Source organism: Dendropsophus ebraccatus, chromosome 1 (assembly GCF_027789765.1).
Source record: "Dendropsophus ebraccatus isolate aDenEbr1 chromosome 1, aDenEbr1.pat, whole genome shotgun sequence".
Lineage (NCBI taxonomy): Eukaryota > Metazoa > Chordata > Amphibia > Anura > Hylidae > Dendropsophus > Dendropsophus ebraccatus.
The window spans coordinates 27193784-27215496 of NC_091454.1; the positions used below are offsets into that span (position 1 = coordinate 27193784).

At 42.7% G+C, this 21713-nt stretch overlaps 1 protein-coding gene across 7 annotated transcripts in view; it reads left to right on the forward strand.

The window, feature by feature from the left end:
• The window catches only part of FLT4 (fms related receptor tyrosine kinase 4), a 227260-nt gene that overhangs the window by 175501 nt on the left and 30046 nt on the right, over nt 1-21713 (forward strand). For all 7 annotated transcript variants that reach the window (XM_069969156.1, XM_069969155.1, XM_069969154.1 and 4 more), the window contains 7 exons: nt 5214-5376; nt 5463-5602; nt 8455-8626; nt 9347-9464; nt 11278-11447; nt 15555-15717; nt 16346-16487. In XM_069969156.1, the coding sequence (XP_069825257.1) occupies nt 5214-5376; nt 5463-5602; nt 8455-8626; nt 9347-9464; nt 11278-11447; nt 15555-15717; nt 16346-16487 (1068 nt within the window). The remainder of the gene's footprint in view (nt 1-5213; nt 5377-5462; nt 5603-8454; nt 8627-9346; nt 9465-11277; nt 11448-15554; nt 15718-16345; nt 16488-21713) is intronic.

Consider the following 21713-nt stretch of genomic DNA (forward strand, 5'->3'; position numbering starts at 1 on the left):
GTCTGTCACTAACTTAAACCTCCTGCCTAGTAGGTAGTACCTCAGGGATTCTAGGGCCCACTTCACTGCCAGACATTCTCGCTCAACTATGGCGTAGTTTTTCTCGGCCGGGGATAGTTTCCTGCTTAAGTACATCACCGGGTGCTCCTCGCCATTCACGACCTGTGAGAGGACGGCACCTAACCCTGTGTTAGAGGCGTCTGTCTGTACCAAAAACTCTCGCCTAAAGTCAGGGGTAACTAGCACAGGCTGTTGGCACAGGGCAGACTTGAGGCTTTGAAAAGCCTTCTCGGCCTCTGGAGTCCATGTCACCATTGCGGACTTCGCACCCTTTGTCAGGTCAGTTAGCGGGGCTGCAACTGAGGCAAAATTTTGCACAAACCTACGGTAATAGCCCGTAATACCCAGGAAAGCTCTGACCTGTTTCTTTGTGAGGGGTTGAGGCCAATTCTGTATTGCCTCGATTTTATTTAGTTGTGGTTTCACTAACCCCCTCCCAATAATGTAGCCCAAGTATTTGGCCTCCTCTAAGGCTAGTGCACACTTCTCTGCATTGATGGTTAAACCCGCATCACTTATGGCATCTAACACCGCCTGGACCTTACAGAGGTGACTTTCCCAATCCGTGCTAAAAATGACCACATCATCGAGGTAGGCAGCGGAGTAATCACGATGTGGTCGCAGAATCAAGTCCATCAACCTCTGAAAAGTGGCAGGGGCTCCATGTAACCCGAATGGCATCACTACATATTGGAAGAGCCCATCAGGGGTGGAGAATGCAGTCTTCTCTCTAGCCTTAGGAGTGAGTGGGATCTGCCAGTAGCCCTTAGTGAGATCGAGGGTAGTTATGTACCTGGCATTACCCATCCTTTCTATCAACTCATCTACCCTGGGCATGGGGTAGGCATCGAACTTGGAGATCTCATTTAACTTTCTAAAATCATTACAGAACCTCCAAGTTCCATTGGGCTTTGGGATTAACACAATCGGGCTGGACCACTCGCTCTGGGACACCTCAATGACTCCTAGGTCAAGCATACGTTTTACCTCGGATGATACCGCCTCCCTCCGGGCTTCTGGTATCCTATAGGGCTTCAGGTTTACTCTGCTTCTAGGCTCAGTTTCAATATGATGACTAATGAGATGCGTACGCCCTGGAAGGTCAGAAAACTTGTTTTTATTTTTCTGCAGGAACTCCTTAGCTTCCTGCTTCTGGGATACTGATAGGGTGTCACCAATCCTGACCGGAGGGATTGGTGGTGACAGATGACTAACAGGCTTTGTCGCCACCAAGGATTCCCTGTCTTTCCAGGGCTTGATCAAGTTTATGTGATAAACTTGGAAAGGCTTCCTTCTACCTGGTTGGTGTACCTTGTAGTTGACCTCACTGATCTTCTCTACAATTTCATAGGGACCCTGCCACTTTGCTAAGAATTTGCTTTCTACCGTGGGAACAAGTATGAGTACCCGGTCACCTGGGCTAAATGTCCTGATTCTTGCAGAACGATTGTAAATTCTGCTTTGGCCCTCTTGCGCCCTCTGGAGGTGTTCCCTTACTAGGGGCATTACAGTGGCTATACGGTCCTGCATTTGTGCTACATGCTCTATAACACTCTTGTATGGGGTGGACTCACTTTCCCATGTCTCTTTCGCTATATCCAATAAACCCCTAGGGTGACGACCATAGACTAATTCGAAGGGAGAGAACCCTGTGGACGCTTGGGGTACTTCCCTAATAGAAAACATCAGATAAGGTAGTAAGTGATCCCAATCACGACCATCCTTTTCCACCACTTTTTTTAACATATGTTTCAGGGTTTTATTAAACCTCTCCACTAACCCGTCTGTCTGTGGGTGATATACAGAGGTACGTAGGTGTGAGATTTTAAACAGTTTGCATAGCTCTTTCATCACCTTTGACACAAATGGTGTACCTTGGTCAGTCAAGATTTCCTTGGGGATCCCCACCCTGGAAAACATATAAAACAATTCCCGTGCAATTGTTTTAGAGGTAGTGTTTCTTAGGGGTACAGCCTCAGGATAGCGGGTCGCGTAGTCCAACACCACTAGAATGTACTGGTGTCCCCTAGCCGACTTTACAATGGGACCCACCAAGTCCATTGCGATCCGGTCAAAAGGTACCTCTATGATGGGGAGTGGGACCAAAGGACTGCGAAAATGCGACACTGGAGCGCTAAGCTGACATGTGGGGCACGACTCACAGTATTTTTTTATGTCAGCATAAATCGCAGGCCAATAAAACCTCTGGAGGACTCTCTCCTGTGTTTTATCTGTCCCCAAGTGTCCCCCAAGGACATGATTATGGGCCATGTCGAGTACCTGACGCCGGTACGACTTAGGCACCAGAAGCTGTTCCACCACCTCATCATTAATTTTAGTGACTCTGTAGTAGAGATCATTAGTCATAGAAAAATGTGGAAATTTTTTCTCAGCTTCTGGTTCCTGAGGTACCCCCTTCATAACAGTGACCTGCTCTCTCGCATTTTTGAGAGTGGGGTCCTGTAATTGTGCAGTACCAAAATTATCCCTAGACACCTCTAAGTCTGGAACATTTTGCGCAGTGGGAGGAGCCTCTTCCTCACCAGCCAGGACCTGCAAAGGAAAAGCATCATATTCCTCCTGTACATTTTTATCATTTACCGTGGGTAATGCAATAGGCTTAGGGGTCTCCTCACTCCTTTCAGGGGATTGTTGTTTTCCCCATAGAGCCCAGAACAAAGGAAAATCACGCCCCAATATAACATTATGCATAAGGTTTTTAACCACACCCACTTCATATTGTACAGCACCTAGTTCAGTCCCGACATTAGCCCGTACTATAGGGTAAACCTTTGTATCGCCATGTATGCATACCACACTCATATGTCTTGCTGGCACAAAGTCCCCAGTCACCAGGCTGGCATGCACCAGGGTGACAAGGCTTCCTGAGTCCAGCAACGCCTTAACAGGAAAGTCATTTACAGTAATGTTGCAGACTTGTGGTTCAGTCTCTAGTCCAGTGACTGCAACAAAAGACGGCTCCGCAAATAGCGACTGACGCCGGCTAGCGTCACACTCCATGGGCTCAGAGGTAAGAGGGCAATGGGCAGACATATGTCCCGTCTCGTGGCATCTCCAGCACTGGATAGGGCCTGGTCTCCTTGGCAGGGAGTCCTTTTTAGGGCCACTTAGCCACCGGGGTCCCCCACCAGTCTTTTGCCCCTGAGACACCTCCTGAGCGCTCTTCCCTCTATCAGCACCCCTCCACACTCCCCCAATAGATGGAAGTCTCTTACCAGATGATGGCACAGATCTGGCACTCCGGGGAGGTGACGGTGCTGCAGGAACATCACGGAGGTAGTCCTCGGTCGCCTGGAACCTCTCCACAAGGCTGACGAGTTCGTCGGCACTCCTAGGGTCGCCTTGTCCCACCCAGCGTTGTAGATCAGCAGGAAGGGCACGGAGGTAGCGATCCATCACGACCCTCTCTAGGATCTGGGCAGGAGTAGAGGTGTCTGGCTCCAACCATTTTCTTGCCAGATGAATCAGGTCGTACATCTGGGACCTCGCTGACTTGTCCAGACTGTAGCTCCAGTTGCGGACCCTCCGGGCACGGACAGCAGCAGTAACTCCTAGTCGGGCGAGTATCTCTGCTCTTAGCCGAGGATAGTCCTTGACCTCTTGCTCACTGAGGTCATAATAGGCCTTTTGAGGTTCGCCTGTTAAATAGGGAGCAATGACCTCTGCCCACTCAGTGGAGGGTAACTTTTCTCGCTCAGCCACATGCTCAAAGACAGTTAAGTAGGCCTCAACATCGTCATCAGCAGTCATCTTTTGCAGCGCACGCTGCACAGCTCTTCTCACAGACAAAGTCTCTGGCGCGGCTGCTGCCACCAGCTGGGGATTAGCACCTGCAGACGCCTCTTGCTTTGCTATCAGGTGCTCAATAAGTCTCTGTTGTTGAGCCATTGCTTGCTGATGTGCAGCCATTGTCTGTTCATGGCGCAGATTAGCGGCTGCCTGATCCTGTTTAGCGGCTGCCTGAGCCTGTTGTTGTGCGGCCAATGCCTGTTGTTGTGCGGCCAATGCTTGCTCATGGCGTAGGTTAGCGTCTGTCAGAGCCTGTTGTTGCTGCATATTCACTTGTATTAACTGCTTCATCATCTCCTCCATGTTGCTCGACTGTTTTTGGAGTGAAGCCACAGCCTTCACCCAGGACATAAGCAGCTGTAGCCAAGTTGATGCACACCGTTGCCCCTAGCAACCGTTTTGCCCGCTCCGCAGCACCAATTGTAGGGATCTTCCCGGGGGATGGTGTGTTTGGACACAGTTCAGGCAGCAAACTTGGGCTCATAAAACAGCTTTGGGTGTTTATTTGTAGCATAAACAGTCCAGTAACATAAATACAGCAACACTGTGCAGTGAGAATAAACAAAACAAAAAGTCCTGCCCGTCTGGGCGCTTACTAATACAGCAGGTTACCTCTCTGGCACTTCAGTGATCAGTATTGCGGGGTGTGAACAGGCCCCAGCAGCGGCTGTCTTCCCAGCTCTCACCAAACAGCATGCAGGCTGTTCACTCCTGGCTGAGAGAGAGACCTGTACACTGAGCACAGCTTTTGCCTTCTCAGGCTGATTGGGATCAGAGCTCACCTGATCCCAAAACCCACACTGGATCGAGGGGGAGGGAATGGCAAGTCCCACTACCAAAACCTACCTGCCATTCCATGTAAGTCCAGGCCCGGCAATAATAAATAATAGCTCAGCAGCATAACACTGCTGAGCACAGATGCCTCCTGGACTCACCATCTCACACTGTGTATCAACCTGGGTGAGATGTACATCCCCTCGAGCACTTTACCAGTGACATGTCCACAATATATATATATATCCCTAGAAAACCATTGACCATGTTGTAGATATAGCCATCTCTTGCTACTCTACAGTACTATACTAAGTATAGTATATACTCAGTGGTGGCAGTATGTGTATAGTAAGACACTGAATGACTCCGAATACTATCACTATAATATGAAGAAGAGTTCGATTTAGGTATGATGGTGGCCATTATAAGAAGTTTTCCTACTATACGAATTAATGTGATTTCACTAGGATACAAGTAACAGAACTTAGATATAGTTGAATTGATTCTATTGCTCCTTCTTGATGAAATCTGTTCTTTTCTTTTCAACATTTCCCTACTTCATTCCTTAGCAAAGCGCAGTCATTATTCCGAATGGGAAGAGCGTTATATGGGACAATAGAGAAGGGATGATCGTGCCCGCAGACCTGATAAGAGATTCCCTCTTTGCCCAGTGTATGACCACCATAGATGGGAAGGACTTTACGTCCAATTATTTCTTGATCCACTTTACAGGTAGGAAACTGTAATACACCCGGCATGTATGTTTTTTTGTTCTGTTTGCTATATCTACCGTATCATCTGCTTTCTTGTCATTGCAGGATACCATTTCTATGACATGTACCTATCTCCCAAAGATACGGTTGAGCTGCTGGCAGAAGACCAACTAGTAGTAAACTGCACTGTGATTGCTGAGTTTAATACTGCAGTTACCTTCCAGTGGGAATACCCTGGTAAAAAGGTGATGGAGCTTTATTTTTTCTTCCTTTTTTACCAATTTTTCACATTTATTAATATAGTTTTATGTTAAACAATTTAAAAGTTCACTTCTTTTCTTTCATTTAAGTTCATTTGGCTCATTGAATATTTCTAGGTCTTTACCTCCCTCAATATAGCAAGGGCGTAGCTAGGATTCTTATACAGGCTCGGTAATGTGGCCAGAAAATTAAATCTCCTGTGGCCAGAGTCAGAATCCTGCCTGCAGCTACAAAAGTTACTGGCAGAGCAGAGAGCCAATGGCTGCTTGTTCTGTCAGTCCACTGTATTTAAACTATAAGGGCCCATTAGGACCCCGTGTGGTTAAATAAATTCTGTAGGAGCAGGAGCAGACTACCTTCTGCTTAACCCCTCAAGTACTGCAGTGTGTGAGTGACCCAATGTTCTCTTACCGCAATAAAGTCTTTGTGTAAGTGCAGCACCACAGGACCAGGATAAGCTTCATATCCAAAATCTTTATTGCAATTCCATAAAACCAGAAATAAACAGCTAGTTGACGCATTTCGGCGTAGGCACAGACTAAGTTGTAAACAAGGCGTGTGCCTACGCCGAAACGCGTCAACTAGCTGTTTGTTTCTGGTTTTATGGAATTGCAATAAAGATTTTGGATATGAAGCTTATCCTGGTCCTGTGATGCTGGACTTACACAAAGACTTTATTGCGTTGGAAGCTACGATTTGGGCTCGCCCGAGCCACTTTGAATGTTCTCTTACGTGCTGTGACACAAAAAAAAAGTTAAAAACGAAGACAAGGAGATTTCTGTTTCACTGCTCCTGCACTGATAACTAGAGATGAGCGAACTGCTCGAACTTTTGGTCTGAAAGCAGTTCGCTCTCTCATCATGCCTTTAATCACGGCCGCATACTTGCGCTCACGGGACTATGCGGCTAGGATATTCCAGGGAATCCCTGTTGAATTCCCTGGAATATCCTGGCCGCATATTTGCGGGAGTGCAAGTATGTGGCCAGGATCAAAGGCATCATGAGAGAGCGCCAATGCCGATGGACCAAAAGTCCGACGGTCCGCTCATCTCTACTGATAACCCCTGACCTTTGGATAGAGCTCTGCAAATTTTCCTACTTGATTGCAGCAGCCGGAGAACAGAGGTCAGGGGTTATCAGAGCAGTGAAGCAGAGATCTCCTTGTCCTCTGCTTATTAAGCCTTTTTTTGTGTTGCAGTGTGTAAGTGAATACTGGGTCACCTATACACTGCAGTACATAAGGGGTTAAGCAGAAAGACACAGGACAGCTCTTATTTTCTCTGTACATCCCTGGGCCCCCTCCCCCTAGGGCCCCATAGCAGCTGCCTATGTTGCCTCTATGGTAGCTATGCCACTGCCATATAGGCATATACTATTTAGGCTCACAGTGGTGTAGATAGATAGATAGATAGATAGATAGATAGATAGATAGATAGATAGATAGATAGATAGATAGATAGATAGAGATATAGATATATTTTTTAAAAAATGCAGATTGACAGCAGAATTTTAGAAGAACTTACTGCATATGGCCAAAAGCAAGGCAACTGCATTACATTATTGATACATTAGGAGCCTCAGCCAGGAGTTTTTCTGGCACATGTAGCGAACATAATAGAAAAATGTAATGTGAACAACCCGTTATTGTGCATTAGTCCTCTTTTCCAATTCCTATACAAATATGCCATTGTAAACCATAGCAATGATATTTACAACTATAGTAAAAAAAATAAAAAAAAAAAATCGGTCTGATCATGCAGTCTTGTGTTACTTTGACAATACCCTCTAGAGACAGAAGAGTGTTGTTAATAGAGGATCAGACTACACATGGGATTTGTTTGTAGTCTGTAATCATGACAACACATAGCTCTACAGAGGAGCTGTAAACACAAAACAATAGGAAATTTTAAATTTAAATTTTAAACTTTAGGTGTTTTGCTAAATGTATTTTTTTTTTAGATGCCTAAGGTGAAAGAAAACTATGATTGCAAAAATGAACATAGCTTAAAGTTGCAGGTTGGGTTATATATTATAATGTGAAAATTGTAAATGGGTGAATCCAAATCTAAAGGGGTACTTGGGTGAAAACCTACTGGTTTCAGAAGGTTATACAGATTTGTAGTTTACTTATAATTAAAAAATCTCTAGTCTTCCCATACTTATCAGCTGCTGTATGCCCTGCAGGAAGTGGTATATTCTTTCCAGTCTGACACAGTGCTCTCTGCTGCAACCTCTGTCCGAGACAGGAACTGTCCGGAGCAGTAGTAAATCCCCATAGAAAACCTTTTCTGTAGGGGCGTAACTTCCACTGTGGCAGCCATAGCGGCTGCTATGGGGCCCACCACATCAGGGGGCACCGTTACCTGCTCCTGTAATACACTGGGCCCCCTGAGCTGTCGTCATTTGCAGAACTAGGTGGCCAAGTGGGCCTCTCGGGTTCTGCAAATATCCTTTTAACTGCATGCACTCCTGACAAGACTGACTAGACTTGATGGCTTAGTGGTCAGTCGGGAAGGGGGGGCTTAGTGGTCAGTCAGGAAAAGTTTGCTATCGGGCCAAGCCATTTCTAGTTACACCCCTGCTCTTCTGCTCTGGTGGCAGCAGAGAGCACTATGTCAGACTAAAAAGAAAACATTTACTGCAGGGCATACAGCAGCTGATAAGTATGGGAAGCCTGGAGATGTTTAAATAGAAGTAATTTACAAATCTATATAACTTTCTGAAACCAGTTGATTTGAAAGAAAAAGATGTTTTCTCATATTGAACAATAACTCATGATGGATTATAATTTTTTATAATAGATATTTATATTATTTAACTCTTCATTTCTTTGCAGAATAACCGACTGGTGACAGAGCACTCCGATCGTCTACCCCAACAAGACCACACAGAGATGTTCAGTACTCTCACTGTACCCAATGTAAACCAGTCAGACATGGGGAAGTATGTGTGTCGTGCCATCAGTGAGATGTGGCAATACCAGGAGAGCATCGAGGTCATTGTGCACGGTACAGAATGAATGGGAAACGGTGCGGGTTACCTTGTAATATTATAGCTGAGCTATCAGGGCAAATAAAGTTTGGAGTCCCTGCTCCTCTATGTATATTCTGCTGTGCACATAGCATAACGTACCAGAGTAGCCCACTGCCAATCAAGTCAGGGAATGATAAGCAAGTGTGCCTATGCATCTTGCGCTGTGTCAGTACCTTTAAATTGACACTTTTATTGTAAAACTTGCTTATATATATATATATATATATATATATATATATATATATGCACCAATTTAAAAAAGCTTATTCTTATACAGCCTCTCCATACTGGAGAAAAGTCAAGAAGAGCTGTCTGGTCTTGCATTACACCCAGTGATTAAGGGCACTGTAATGTTGACTTTCACCAGCGGAGGCAGTGCAGGACAATAGAACACTTACTGCCAGGACTCTCTTTAGATCACAGCTGATCTGTGGTGGTTCCAGTAGGTGGAAAGTTTGTGATCAGCATATTATCAAGGAAGGTTTCTAACAAGTAGGGATTTTTCAAAACCGACAACCCCTTTGAATTGGCCACGCTTATCTGATTCTAAAATATTGGCCTGTTTAGCTGGAGTATAACCTGATATATTGTTCCTTTTAGCACATAGGATTTTATACACAGATATTGGTGATGTATGTTAAGTTTTTTTTTCTTTCCATTTCTTATTGGTTTTCCACCTTCTTTTTCTTCCATAGAAACGCCTTTTATTTCTGTGGACACCAAGGAGAACACAGTCACTGAGGCCACTGCTGGCGACAAGTTGACAAAACTATCAGTGAAAGTTTCTGCCTACCCAACACCTACATTTCAGTGGTATAATCACTATGTATTACTTCTTCCATGGCATGTTTCACTCAGTGTCACCTGCTGCAATTTAAAGTGTCACCTATACTTCTAAAAAAATTATAGGGGGCAGAAGGTTATAGTAATAATAATTCCTTTATTTATGAAGTGCCAACTTATTCCGCAACCCTTTACATTGCTTGCCAGTTTGGCCCCTGTCCCCATTGGGGTTCACAATCTAAATTCACCTAATAAAGCATACATACGGCAACTGTACTAACCACCGAGCCACCATGCTGTCCGCTATTGCTAGGAACCCCTATGTAAACTTCTATAGCTTTTAACTAGATGGCATTAGAGAGCACACTCCGGGAGGAAATCTACTTTGCATAATTTTTCCCAAGGTGCACTGCATTGCTTATAAGATTCCATATGCAGTTTGTCAGTCTCCACCTTACTACTTTCTCCTTCCTCCTTCTCCTTCCTAGTACTAGGACAATGAATTAAAACTGTTCGTCCACTTTCAAAAATTTACTGTAATGTTAAAAGAAGAACTTTTTGATTGTTTCTCCTTAGCTTTGCTTGAATGTTCATAGTGCAGTGTGAATGAAAAAAAACAGAAAAGAAGTCTCATTACTAGCGATGAGTGAACATCCTGATGTTGGGCTCAGATCCCGAACACGAACATAAAAAAAAAATTGTGATCAGTTCATGTTCGTGTTCTCTGAACAATAATGAATAAATAATGAACATAGGGTAGAAGCGCATGTTTTGGTCTACGCACATGCATACAGATTATAAGGTGCAAAGGGTAAATTAAAGTGACTCTGTACCCACAATCTGCCCCTCCCCCCCCAAACCACTTGTACCTTCAGATAGCTGATTTTAATCCAAGTTCTGCCCTGGGGTCCGTTTGGCAGGTGATGCAGTTATTGTCCTAAAAAACAACTTTTAAACTTGCAGCCCCGTGCCCAACAGGAGTTTATGTGCCCTAACTTTGCACAACCCCTTCATCATTAGGAATGCCACTGAAACATTTACTCCTGTCTGAACATTGCACAGGTGATTAACAATACAGCCCATGTTTAGTATTCACACAGCTAATGAATAAGAGACAATCTGCCTGGAGCATTCCTAAAGATGAGAAGGGTGGGGAGGAGGGACAGAGAGGGTGTGCCAGCCTAATGCATACATAATCTAGGCCACGCCCGTTGGGCAAAGGGCTGCAAGTTTAAAGGTTGTTTTTTAGGACAATAACTCCATCACCTGTCAAACGGACCCCAGGACAGATCTTGGATTAAAAGCAGCTATCCGAAGGTACAAGCGGTTTGGAGGGGGTCAGATTGTGGGTACAGAGTCGCTTTAAGCAGTTGCATACGCATTTGCATTCATTTGCGTACAGATTGTGTACGGTTTAGTCCAGAGTTACGCACATGTGTACAGATTATCAGACGGATAAAAGAATAAATTACACAGTTGTGTAAATTCGCAAGTTCTAATATGTTTGAAATTGATCGTTACAACCATTCCGATCATCTAACAAATTGTTTGTGATCGGCGAACACGAACAATTAGCGTCATGTTTGTACGAACATACGAACATTTACCAACATGTTCGCTCATAACTAGAGCCCAATTTGCTCCTATATAGAGCTCCGTATCCCTTGTATATACATAGTGCTAATAGACAAACTTTTGTTTCCCTGAAATATTCGCTGCAGATTCTTGTAATATTGAGTTCAGGACAGTATGGAGTTAGCACCAAAGCTAAGAGAATAGGGTCTTATCACTCTATGTCTATGCAGTTGACTTTAATATATATATACATTCTTTACATTGTCAGGTATAAAGATGGCAGGCCGCTGAGCAGCAGCAATGGAAAGTATCGCCAGTCACTACACTCTTTGCAGGTCCGAGATATAGTGGAGCAGGATGCCGGGAGATACACGCTGGCATTAAAGAACCAGCAGGCTGGACTGCAGCAGCGGGTCACTGTACGACTGGTGGTGAATGGTAAGCATGGAGCGTGGCAGCAAACAGATGAGATGGAAAGCACAGTATATATGGTGAATTAAAAACCTCTTCGGTATAACCATATACTATATGTCATATAAGCCGTATACAGGATCTCAACAGTAAACATTCTGCTGGATTTATAGAAATCAACAACGGCCGTTGCACAGTGGCCGATCGCATTAAGCCGTATGGAATCTCGGCAAGAGTGTATACACACTGTATACACTCCGACAGGGATTCTATGCGGCCGCAAAGAAAACTGACATGTCTATTTTGTGCGGCCACTATTCATTGAACAGTACGGCTCTGGCCGTACTTTACATTATCTGCTATGGCTAATTGGAGCGCAGGCACATTCGAATGTGCCCGTATTCCAATTAAGTTGAAGTGATGTTCATCTGGCCGATAATGCAGTACCAGCCAGGTTAAACATCTCAGACAGCGGCTATTCTGTTACACGGCCGTACCACAGAACGGCCGCTGTTTTACCACTTCTGAACTTGGCCTTAATTGGAATTCTGGCACTTTCAAATGTGTGATTTCTCTGTGCGACCACATGGAATTCCGACTCTATATGGAAATCCGTAGGGGTATCCGATCATCCACTTTGATTAAACAACGGCCATTGTTTAATCAAAAAATAGATCATGTGAACGTGGCCTAAAGGTGACTTGATCAAATGAATGTTGACTTCAAAGGAGCCATAGAATTCTATTGGTGCCATATTGAATTGGTACCATGTGGAGTAATAATATACTGTAGACATATGCATGAACACCAAAGAAAATGTCATTATATCGGCATTGAACGAAAATTGAGCAAATTTATAGCTGAGTGATGTTTCCATAGCAACCTGTGTTTATCATTGAAGTTTTCAACTTCCCTTATAGTATAGCCGCTACATAATTGGTGAATTAACTTTTAATTGGTAATGTTCCAAAATTACTGTCATCCCTCAAGTCTGATCTCTACACCATTCCTCTAGTACGTGATTGTACACAGATGTTACGTGCGTTGACCATAGCTGGATAATGTCAGACGTTAACCTTGGTTTCTAGAGGGTTTTCTGCAGTCCCAAGGTCCCCCAATGCATCAACATGGGGTCAAATAAAGTCTCCTTCGATCCATTTGTTTTAAGGGTGGATGGAAGTGAAAGGCCAGCGCCAAGTCTGAGGATTAAATATACTTCAGTAACTAAGAAAATAATAAGCAACTACTTTGTATGTCCCAAAGATTGATCTATATCTATATATACACCATAGGGGAGATTTATCAAACTGGTGTAAAGTATAATTGTCTTAGTTGCAACCAATCAGATTCCACCTTTCATTTTTCAAAGAATTGGTGAGGAATGAAAAGTGATTCGTTGCTAGGGGCAACAAAGACCATTCTACTTTACACCAGTTTGATAAATCTTCCCCCATGTCTTGAAGACCAGATGGAAAGGAAGAAAAACCAAGCCCGTCTCCAAAACCTGGCACCAGATCGGGGAACCTATTTTGATCATTAGCACGGGGTAGACCCCCCCCCCCCTTTATTGAAAGGATGCCACTGTATATATATCATTGGAAAAAACTGACTTGGCATATACACCTAAGGAAAAAAAAAAGTGTAATGTGTGTGCAACGTGCAGAGATGATGTATTCCATCCACATCTAAAACATACATTTATATAAATTGTACTGACAGCATTAGAACATTGCATCTAAATTAAGAACACGTGAAAACCCCTATGATAAAGGACACGTCGGTTCTAATCCTTCATGTCAGCATGTGTTTCCCATCAGCACATGCCACTGTCATACATGTGTTTCTGATCATGTTTTCCGGGTCACCCGAGGTTGTACATTGTAACATTTGGGATTATTGGAAGTCATATCCTAATGGTGGTGTTTCTGTGATTGTCAGCACGATATGGCTGTAATGTCTTGTTATACTGTAAGCTTCCAATAAAAATCCTTCGAGAGATTTCTTTTAAATCAGAAAACCTTTGTATGCGTCATATATAGGAGGTTATATTATATTATAAAGAACAGGGTAGCATCCAAGCCAACGTTCAGTAGCTTGTTCATTTCATGGCTGCTGGTGGAGAAGCATCATGGACCTATGGACACAAGGACTTACACATGGTGTAGGCAGCTCCTGTGGAGAAGAGGGCCTCATCTCAAGATGTTTCTTCGGCTCACTCCCCATGGATGGTGTCAGCTCTTAAAAGGTTTCTACTCTTCCACCAAGAGACTCAAACTTCTGACCAACAAATGAAGGGGATGGAGATAAACCAACAATGCCCAATTGGTGACGTGTAGTTATATGAACCATCAGTAGGGTTATTTGTTAACTCCTTTATTTTGCAGAGTATTACTGATCCCTAAAAATTACCTGATCAGGAAAGCCACTCTGAGCAAAATTGAATTGGTCCACCTGCATGTCGGACAGATTGGAGACGAACACGAAAACATCGATCACTTGATGTTAGGGTGTATTACCCCATTCCCATGGAGGACATGATTACATACATCTTTGCAGTGACTTCCCACAAGGGGGTGTACCGTTACTTCCAGTAGATTGTGGGGATACAGAAGCTATGTCCATGCCATCCATTGGATATAACTACATCAATTTGTAAGAAGGAACTGCAAAAATGGACATACAGTTCATCAACAGTGAGTGTTGTATAAAATGTACAGAACACCTGAGATCAGAGATAACGTTTAACTCCCCACACTTAAAAAAAAATGTGTGCAGTTATAAAAAAAAATAAAAATAAAATAAAGTGTTTTATTTTGTAAAAATGTTTTAAAAAAAACAAACAAACAAATACACATATATGGTACCGCCACAGCTGTAACAACCTGGACAGTTCAGTTATCATGTTTTTTTTAACAAAAAGCTTTTTTTTTTTACTAAGCCTTACCCAAAAAAATAACTGATATGTACACCCAAATGGTTCTATTAAGAAAAAAAAGAGCATTAAACGGTAACGGATACAAATGTTTAAAAAATATTTTTACATCTGTTGGGATCTATTGACGTTTCTACAGAAAACACATAGGTTACAGTCTTTCAATGGCCCTGACACCTTGGGGGCCACTGACACATGGGGAGCAGCATGATACAAGAGTAGTGCTTAGTTCCTCTTGCTCTGAATTATAAATGTAAATGTGATCACATGGGCAAAGCAATTATCAACTAATATAAGCCCTAAATAGAAACCACCAGGACCACTAAGTCCCTATCAATACCAGTAATTAGTAGCTAACCAATGGAGCTGTCCTACGTTATGTCACTTGTATATGTCACTTTTAGGCTTAGTTCACGCACCATTAAAATGACGACTGTTTTTATTAGATGCCGTCCAATAAAAATGACCGTCATTTCAACTGTGAGTGAACACAGCCATACAGTATATCAAGGTCTTAGGGAAAGTGCAGAAACCATTGTACACAATGCCATGTGACTCTGATGACATCATCAGGCTATGTTCCCACTATGTTTTCTTTTTTTTCAGAAAAGAATGGACGCTGATTGAAATTAAATCAATGTTTGTTCTTTTCTGCAAGGGCGATATTGCATTGAATTCAATTCAATGCAATGCCGCCCGCTGTGTTTCGAAAGCGTTATTTTAACGACTGTTCTTTAAAATAGGCCTTAAAATAATGAACATGCCTATTATTTCCTGACGCTGTTCACCAAACAGCGTCCAGAAACACACAATGTTCCCACAATGTAAAGTACGGCCGGCGGCCGTACTTTACATTGTACTGAAAGGATAATTGATTTGCAGGCAAACCCAACAGTGCCCACAAGTCAATTGTAAAAATATATATATATATTCCTGCAGCCGATAGAGCAGTATCAGCTGCAGAAACACGCTGAATGCTGCCTGGTGGCCGGCAGTTTAATACCATCCGTTGCTATGCAATGGATGGTGTCATACGTAGTGGGAACATAGCCTTATTCTGTAGTTTATATGATATTGCCTCTCAAAAAAGTGCACACATGGCTGTGAAAGAGAAACGTGTGAATAAAGTAATTATACTATTCTAAGAAGAATATAATCTCCAGTTTATCTTATGCTAACTCCATTGTTCCACTGTTTTTCAGTTCCACCTCAGATCCACGAGAAGGAGACTTCACCACCAAATATTTATGCCCAAGGTAGCCGACATGTCTTGACCTGTACCGTTTTTGGAGTACCAGCTCCGACAACCGTCCAATGGCAGTGGCGGCCATGGACACCATGCAAGACGTATGCACGGCGTAGCGCGTAGGTTCACTTTTTTAATCTGTCATTACCATAGTTAGTCTTACTTTGTGGTAATAGAAATATAGTAGGGTAAGACTCTTCATACTGCATTTTGCAGTGTCCTCAGGGGACTCCATGTGTATAACCATGTGATATGTGTAGACCATGTGATATGTGGTTTCTACTGGCTCTTGCCATATGAAATTACACAGAACTCTCCACAAACTAGCTGTACAGAGGTCACAATTACACTTATTTGTTCTCCGTTGGCGTAAACTCGGTTGTGTAAGATCAAAAGAGACCTGCCGTGTGGCCAGCTGTTTTTGTGAATAAGAATTTTTCTAATTTCATACAACCCACAGTATGTTTGGGTTCGCGAAACTTGGCATATGACTTCCGGTGGCTGGAGAAGATGGAAGAAGTCCTAGGTCTGCCTGGAAAACATGGAATGAGCCACCAGGGGTCAAATGCCGAGTGTTCAGGGTTTCGTGGACCCGACCTTACTGTACTTTCACTCATCTTCACCCTTATATTCTGTATGTAAAATAAGAATTTCTACTTTATACAAAAATTATTTTCAAGTCAGAATTCTAAATGAGTAAAATAAAACTTTTCTTCACTCTTATTTTGGATTGTTTCCACCTTGTAGGCCCCACCATTCTCCTCCCCTCAGGCAACAACGTGACAGAATGCCTGAGTGCAAAGACTGGAGGGACGTGACCTTGGACAGTGATGTGAACATCATTGAAAGCATGGATAGTTGGAACGAGTTTGTGGAGGGGCGGAATAAGGTATCTATAAAGTCTCTGGGTGATACTCCCTGATTGCGTTGCACTTCCTAAAGTCATCCTGGCAGGAACAATCATGAATTATTGGGGAAGTCAATTATCCACAATACAACAACATGAGCGTCTGTACTCAATCTATTCTTCAATCAAGGAAATGCCCGGAAAAAAAAAATTCATAGCAGCAAGCAGAAACAACACCGGGGTTATTTTCCTGGGTTAAAAGTGCAGTTAGCATTATACAATTGCCTTGAACTACTCATTGTATCGTTCTCTATAGAAGCATCATCCAAGCATGAAAATAGTCAACTCCATTCATTAGAAACCTAAGTACAGCAGAAAAATCTGTATCAACATAAAATTAAATTTAGAAATTTTAAGGAAAAAAACTAAATCAGATTTTTAAAAATTATATTTAAATTCAAAATATTTTAGAAAAAGTAAAAACAAAAATTAAGAAAAATAAAATAGAACATTTTCAATATTTTTAAAATAGACTCTGTTCACACCACAGTCATTGATCCTCCTATTAAAGGAATTTGACAAATATAATAGATTTGTATTGGTTAAGGCAACACAACCCTTTCATTATTTGGATGGTCCAGGTCCCACCCAAAATGGTTCAGGTACACCACCTTCTAACTAAATGGTATAGCTCAAAGTGAGAGACAGCACCATAGTAATGGCAAGAATTATTCTTCTATTTTTTTAGCCAGACATCACTGTGCTTTTTATCAGTAAATAAAGGGGTTGTCCAGCGAAAATCTTTCTCTTTCAAATCAACTGGTTTCAGAAAGTTATATAGATTTGTAATTTAAATTTCTGTTCTATTTAAAAATCTCAAGTCTTTAGGTACTTTCATTACTAATGGCATATTCTTTCCAGTCTGACACAGTGCTCTCTGCTGACATCTCTATCCGAGACAGGAACTGTCCAGAGCAGTAGTAAATCCCCATATTAAAGCGACTCTGTACCCACAATCTGACCCCCCCCCCCAAACCACTTGTACCTTTTGATAGCTGCTTTTAATCCAAGATCTGTCCTGGGGTCCGTTCGGCAGGTGATGCAGTTATTGTCCTGAAAAAAAACTTTTAAACTTGTAGCCCCGTGCCCTACAGGCGTGGCCTAGATTGTGTATGCATTAGGCTGGCACACCCTCTCTGTCCCTCCTCCCCACCCTCCTCATCATTAGGAATGCTCCAGGCAGATTGCCTCCTATTCCTCACCTGTGTCAGCCCGGCACATGGGCTGGATCGTTAAGACACCTGTGCAATGTTCAGCATGGAGAAAATGTTCCAGCAGTATTCCTAATGATGAAGAGAGTGGGGAGGAGGGACAGAGAGGGTGTGCCAGCCTAATGCATACAGAATCTAAGCCACAGCCGTTGGGCACGGGGCTGCAAGTTTAAAAGTAGTTTATTAGGACAATAACTACATCACCTGGCGAACGGACCCCAGGACAGATCTTGGAATAAAAGCTGCTATCTGAAGGTACAAGTGGTTTGGGGGAGACAGATTGTGGGTACAGAGTCGCTTTAAGTCTTTCCTGCTCTAGACAGTTCCTGTCTCGGACAGAGATGTCAGCAGAGAGCACTGTGTCAGACTGGAAAAAAAAGAAAGAACATTTCCTGCAGGACATACATCAGCTGATAAGTATAGGAAAATTTGAGATTTTTAAATACAAGTAATTTACAAATCTATATAACTTTCTGAAACCAGTTGATTTAAAGAAAGACCTGCATAAGCCCTTTAAGCTCCATAAATTGGTACAATGTTTCGGGCCAGCGCTCTTTATCAGGCTTTCAGGTGCAGGACTACTAGGACTCATAGGTCTACTAAGAAAGAATAATGCAGCTGACCACGCTATTCTGACCACGAAAAACACAAACAATGGCAAAATAGAGCCAATTGATTTAGTGACCACTCAGTAGTATGGAGGGATAGGAATTATATCAGCATAGATTGGGATTCTTTACAGTAAGAGTAGTAATTCTAGGAAGCTCTCCAGAGGAAGTTATCATGGTGAACTCAGAATGGAGCCTGGATGACTATATGGATTTATAGAAAGTTGCAGTTACTAGATTGTAGCGTAGGGCCATTGATCCAGGGATTTATCTAAATGCCAGACTTGGTGTTGGGAAGAAATCTTTTCCCTAAGGTGAAGAAAATTGGCTTCTACTGTTCCTTATGGGGGGTTTTACTTTCCTCTGGTTCAACACTGCAGACTATAGGCTGAACTAGATGGACAAATGTCTTTTCTCAGCTTTATGTTACTATGAAATACTGGCAACCTTTTCCCCACTAGGGAGTCTGATCCACGCACAGCTGTCGCTGACTCCATATAGTATTACTGGCATTTTTCATGGTCATAAAACTATAGGGCCTATGTGCAGCAGCAGTGGCAAGTATTGTAGAAGGTGTCAGGACTCTGGAGAGGGACTGAGCCTCTTTTAGAGTGACGTTTGCCAAGTGCTGTTGAGTTCAAGTACTAAAAGCTCCTAAAAGCCATTGAGTTTTATTACTATGTTGTTTAAGATGATGTCATAACCTTCCATTCACTTTCTGTATAGTCCAGCCATTGCAGTCAAACATAAAGCAGATCGACAAAGTCTATAAAACCCATTGTTCCCTTTACTATGAGCAGAACAGAATGGATACCAGGATGATATATCATTATCTATAGTGATACATGACGGTGTACTATCAGTAGGGGAGAGAGCTGACAGAGGATAGCGTTGTTTCAGACTGCCATTATTAGGTCGGGACAGTTTGGCAGCCGCTACATGGAAAGAAAATGTTGCTATTTCCTGACAGAAAGCAGAAATATTAGAAATGGTGAGGAATAAAAACACAAAGTATATAAGAAAGTTATAGAATATACAAATTAAAAAAAAAATTAAATATTAAAAATACCTTAAAGGGGTAGGTTGAGTGGTGGTCGGTAACCCAGGCAACGAGCTGTCAACAATGCGGGGAAGAGCAGCATATCAGGAGAAGGAGGCAAGTTTGTATGTATTTGTAGAATGTATTTGCAAATATGTTTCTTGAGGAGCCCTACAAGTATAACTGTATTTGTTGAGATAGGAAAACCCCTTTAGGCTAAGTTCACACTACGTATAATTTCATTAAACAACGGCCGTAGTTGCAGTTTTGCAACTAAGGCCATTATTCAATGAAATTGCCTATTACATTGATTGTAATGGAATCCCGGGCGGAATGTATACACTTTCCTTGCGGCCACAGAAAAAATCTGACATGTCAGTTTTGTGCGGGCCACTATTCATTGAATAGTGGTTGCACAAGACTGACAGCTCAAACAATGTAGAGTGTGGCTCTGGCCGGACTTTACATTGTCTGCTATGGGTAATTGGAATGCGGGTGCACCAGAATGTGTCTGCATCCCAATTCTAAAGAAATTAAGTTCATACTGCAGTACCGGCCAGGAAGAACTTGACTGGCATCGGCTGTTCTGTGACACAGAGCGGTTGGTGTTATACGCAGTGTGAACACGGTCTTAAAGCATTACTATCATTTGAAGTAACTTTTGACATGATTGCCCAGATTGTTTGCTCAGGTCTCACTCCTGAGACATGATCCAAATCTGAGATACAGCACACATCCCTCACCAACTGACTTTTTTACTTCATTACGGTCTATAAGGCAAAGTAATGAGATGTTTGGCCAGCTGAGGAGTGCAGCGCACTGCCACACACTTTCCTTGGCTGTATCTCAGGATTGCAGCAGGTCGTAGGAGTGAGACCCAATGTAATCAGTAGGTTTTTATATGTATGATGACATCTCAAAAGTTGCTTCAAATGACAGTAATGCTTTGAATGCTTGCACAACCACCTGTGTGAAATGGTCCTCTTTTTCATCCCCTATTAAAGGGGTTATCCAGCGCTACAAAAACATGGCCACTTTTCCCCCTCTCTTGTCTCCAGTTCGGGTGTGGTTTGCAATTAAGCTCCATTTACTTCAATGGAGCTGAGTTTCAAACCACACCCAATCTGGAGACAAGAGTGGTGTAGAAGTGGCCATGTTTTTGTGGCGCTGGATAACCCCTTTAAACCTCTATTATTAGACCCTACAATTTTCCTTTTGAAAGGAATGTTCTACAGCGTGCAGCAGTGCAACTTCCTGTCAGGATATAGAGTATGCGTCTGTCTTCTAGTGAGTGACCTATACTAACATTTGTGAAATCTGCTGACCTTTCGGAGCTCCCTGGTGGCTTCATGTGTTGAATAGATTGGCTGTGACTAAGTACCTGCTTAAAGGGCATAAAATTAGACCCAAATCACTAACATTTAGCAGACAAAACCAGTTTCCTATTTCCTCGTCCCTTCCTGTTTTCGGACCACTCCTGCAGGTTGCAATTTTCCTGTTTTTTGTCACACATCTGTTCCCTTCAGGGAAGGATAATGTTAACATCTCATCAGCCCAATTATCCCCAATGATGATTATCCTGACACAGACATATACGTCACATTGCCAGGCTGGATGTGGTATAAAATAAAACATAGCAGATTGTCAGCAGAAAAAGACTACCTGGTCAAACTAGTCCGCCTTTTAAGTATTTCTTGTCTTATTATCTTACGATAGATATATGTTTATCCCAGGCAGGTTTACATTCTGTTATTGTAGATTTACCAACCACATCTGCTGGAAGTTTGTTCTAGGCATCTACTACTCTTTTAGTAAAGTAACATTTTCTCGTGTGGTTTCTGATCTTTCCTCCAACAATCCTCCAGATTGTGCAGCCATGTTTTTGTGTTTGTTTTTATTAAAAACACTTCCCTCCTGAACCTTATTTAGTCCTTTAACATAGTTAAAGGTTTTAATCATGTCCTCCCTTTTTCTTCTTTCCTTCAAACCAGGGATGTTAAACTCAAGCCCTTCAGCTGTTCCAAAACTACAATTTAGCTTTAGCTTTGACTGCTTTACAGGCATGATGGGAATTGTAGTTCTGTAACAACTGGAGGGCCTGAGTTTGACACCTGTGCTCCAGACTATACAGATTCAAATCCTTAAAGTGACTCTGTACCCACAATCTGCCGCCCCCCCCCCCCCCCCCCCCCCCCCCCCCGAAAGCACTTGTACCTTCGGATAGCTGCTTTTAATCCAAGATCTGTCCTGGGGTCCGTTCTGCAGGTGATGCAGTTATTCTCCTAAAAACAACTTTTAATCTGGCAGCGCTGTGTCTAACGGCCGGGGCTTACATTTGAATATGCATTAG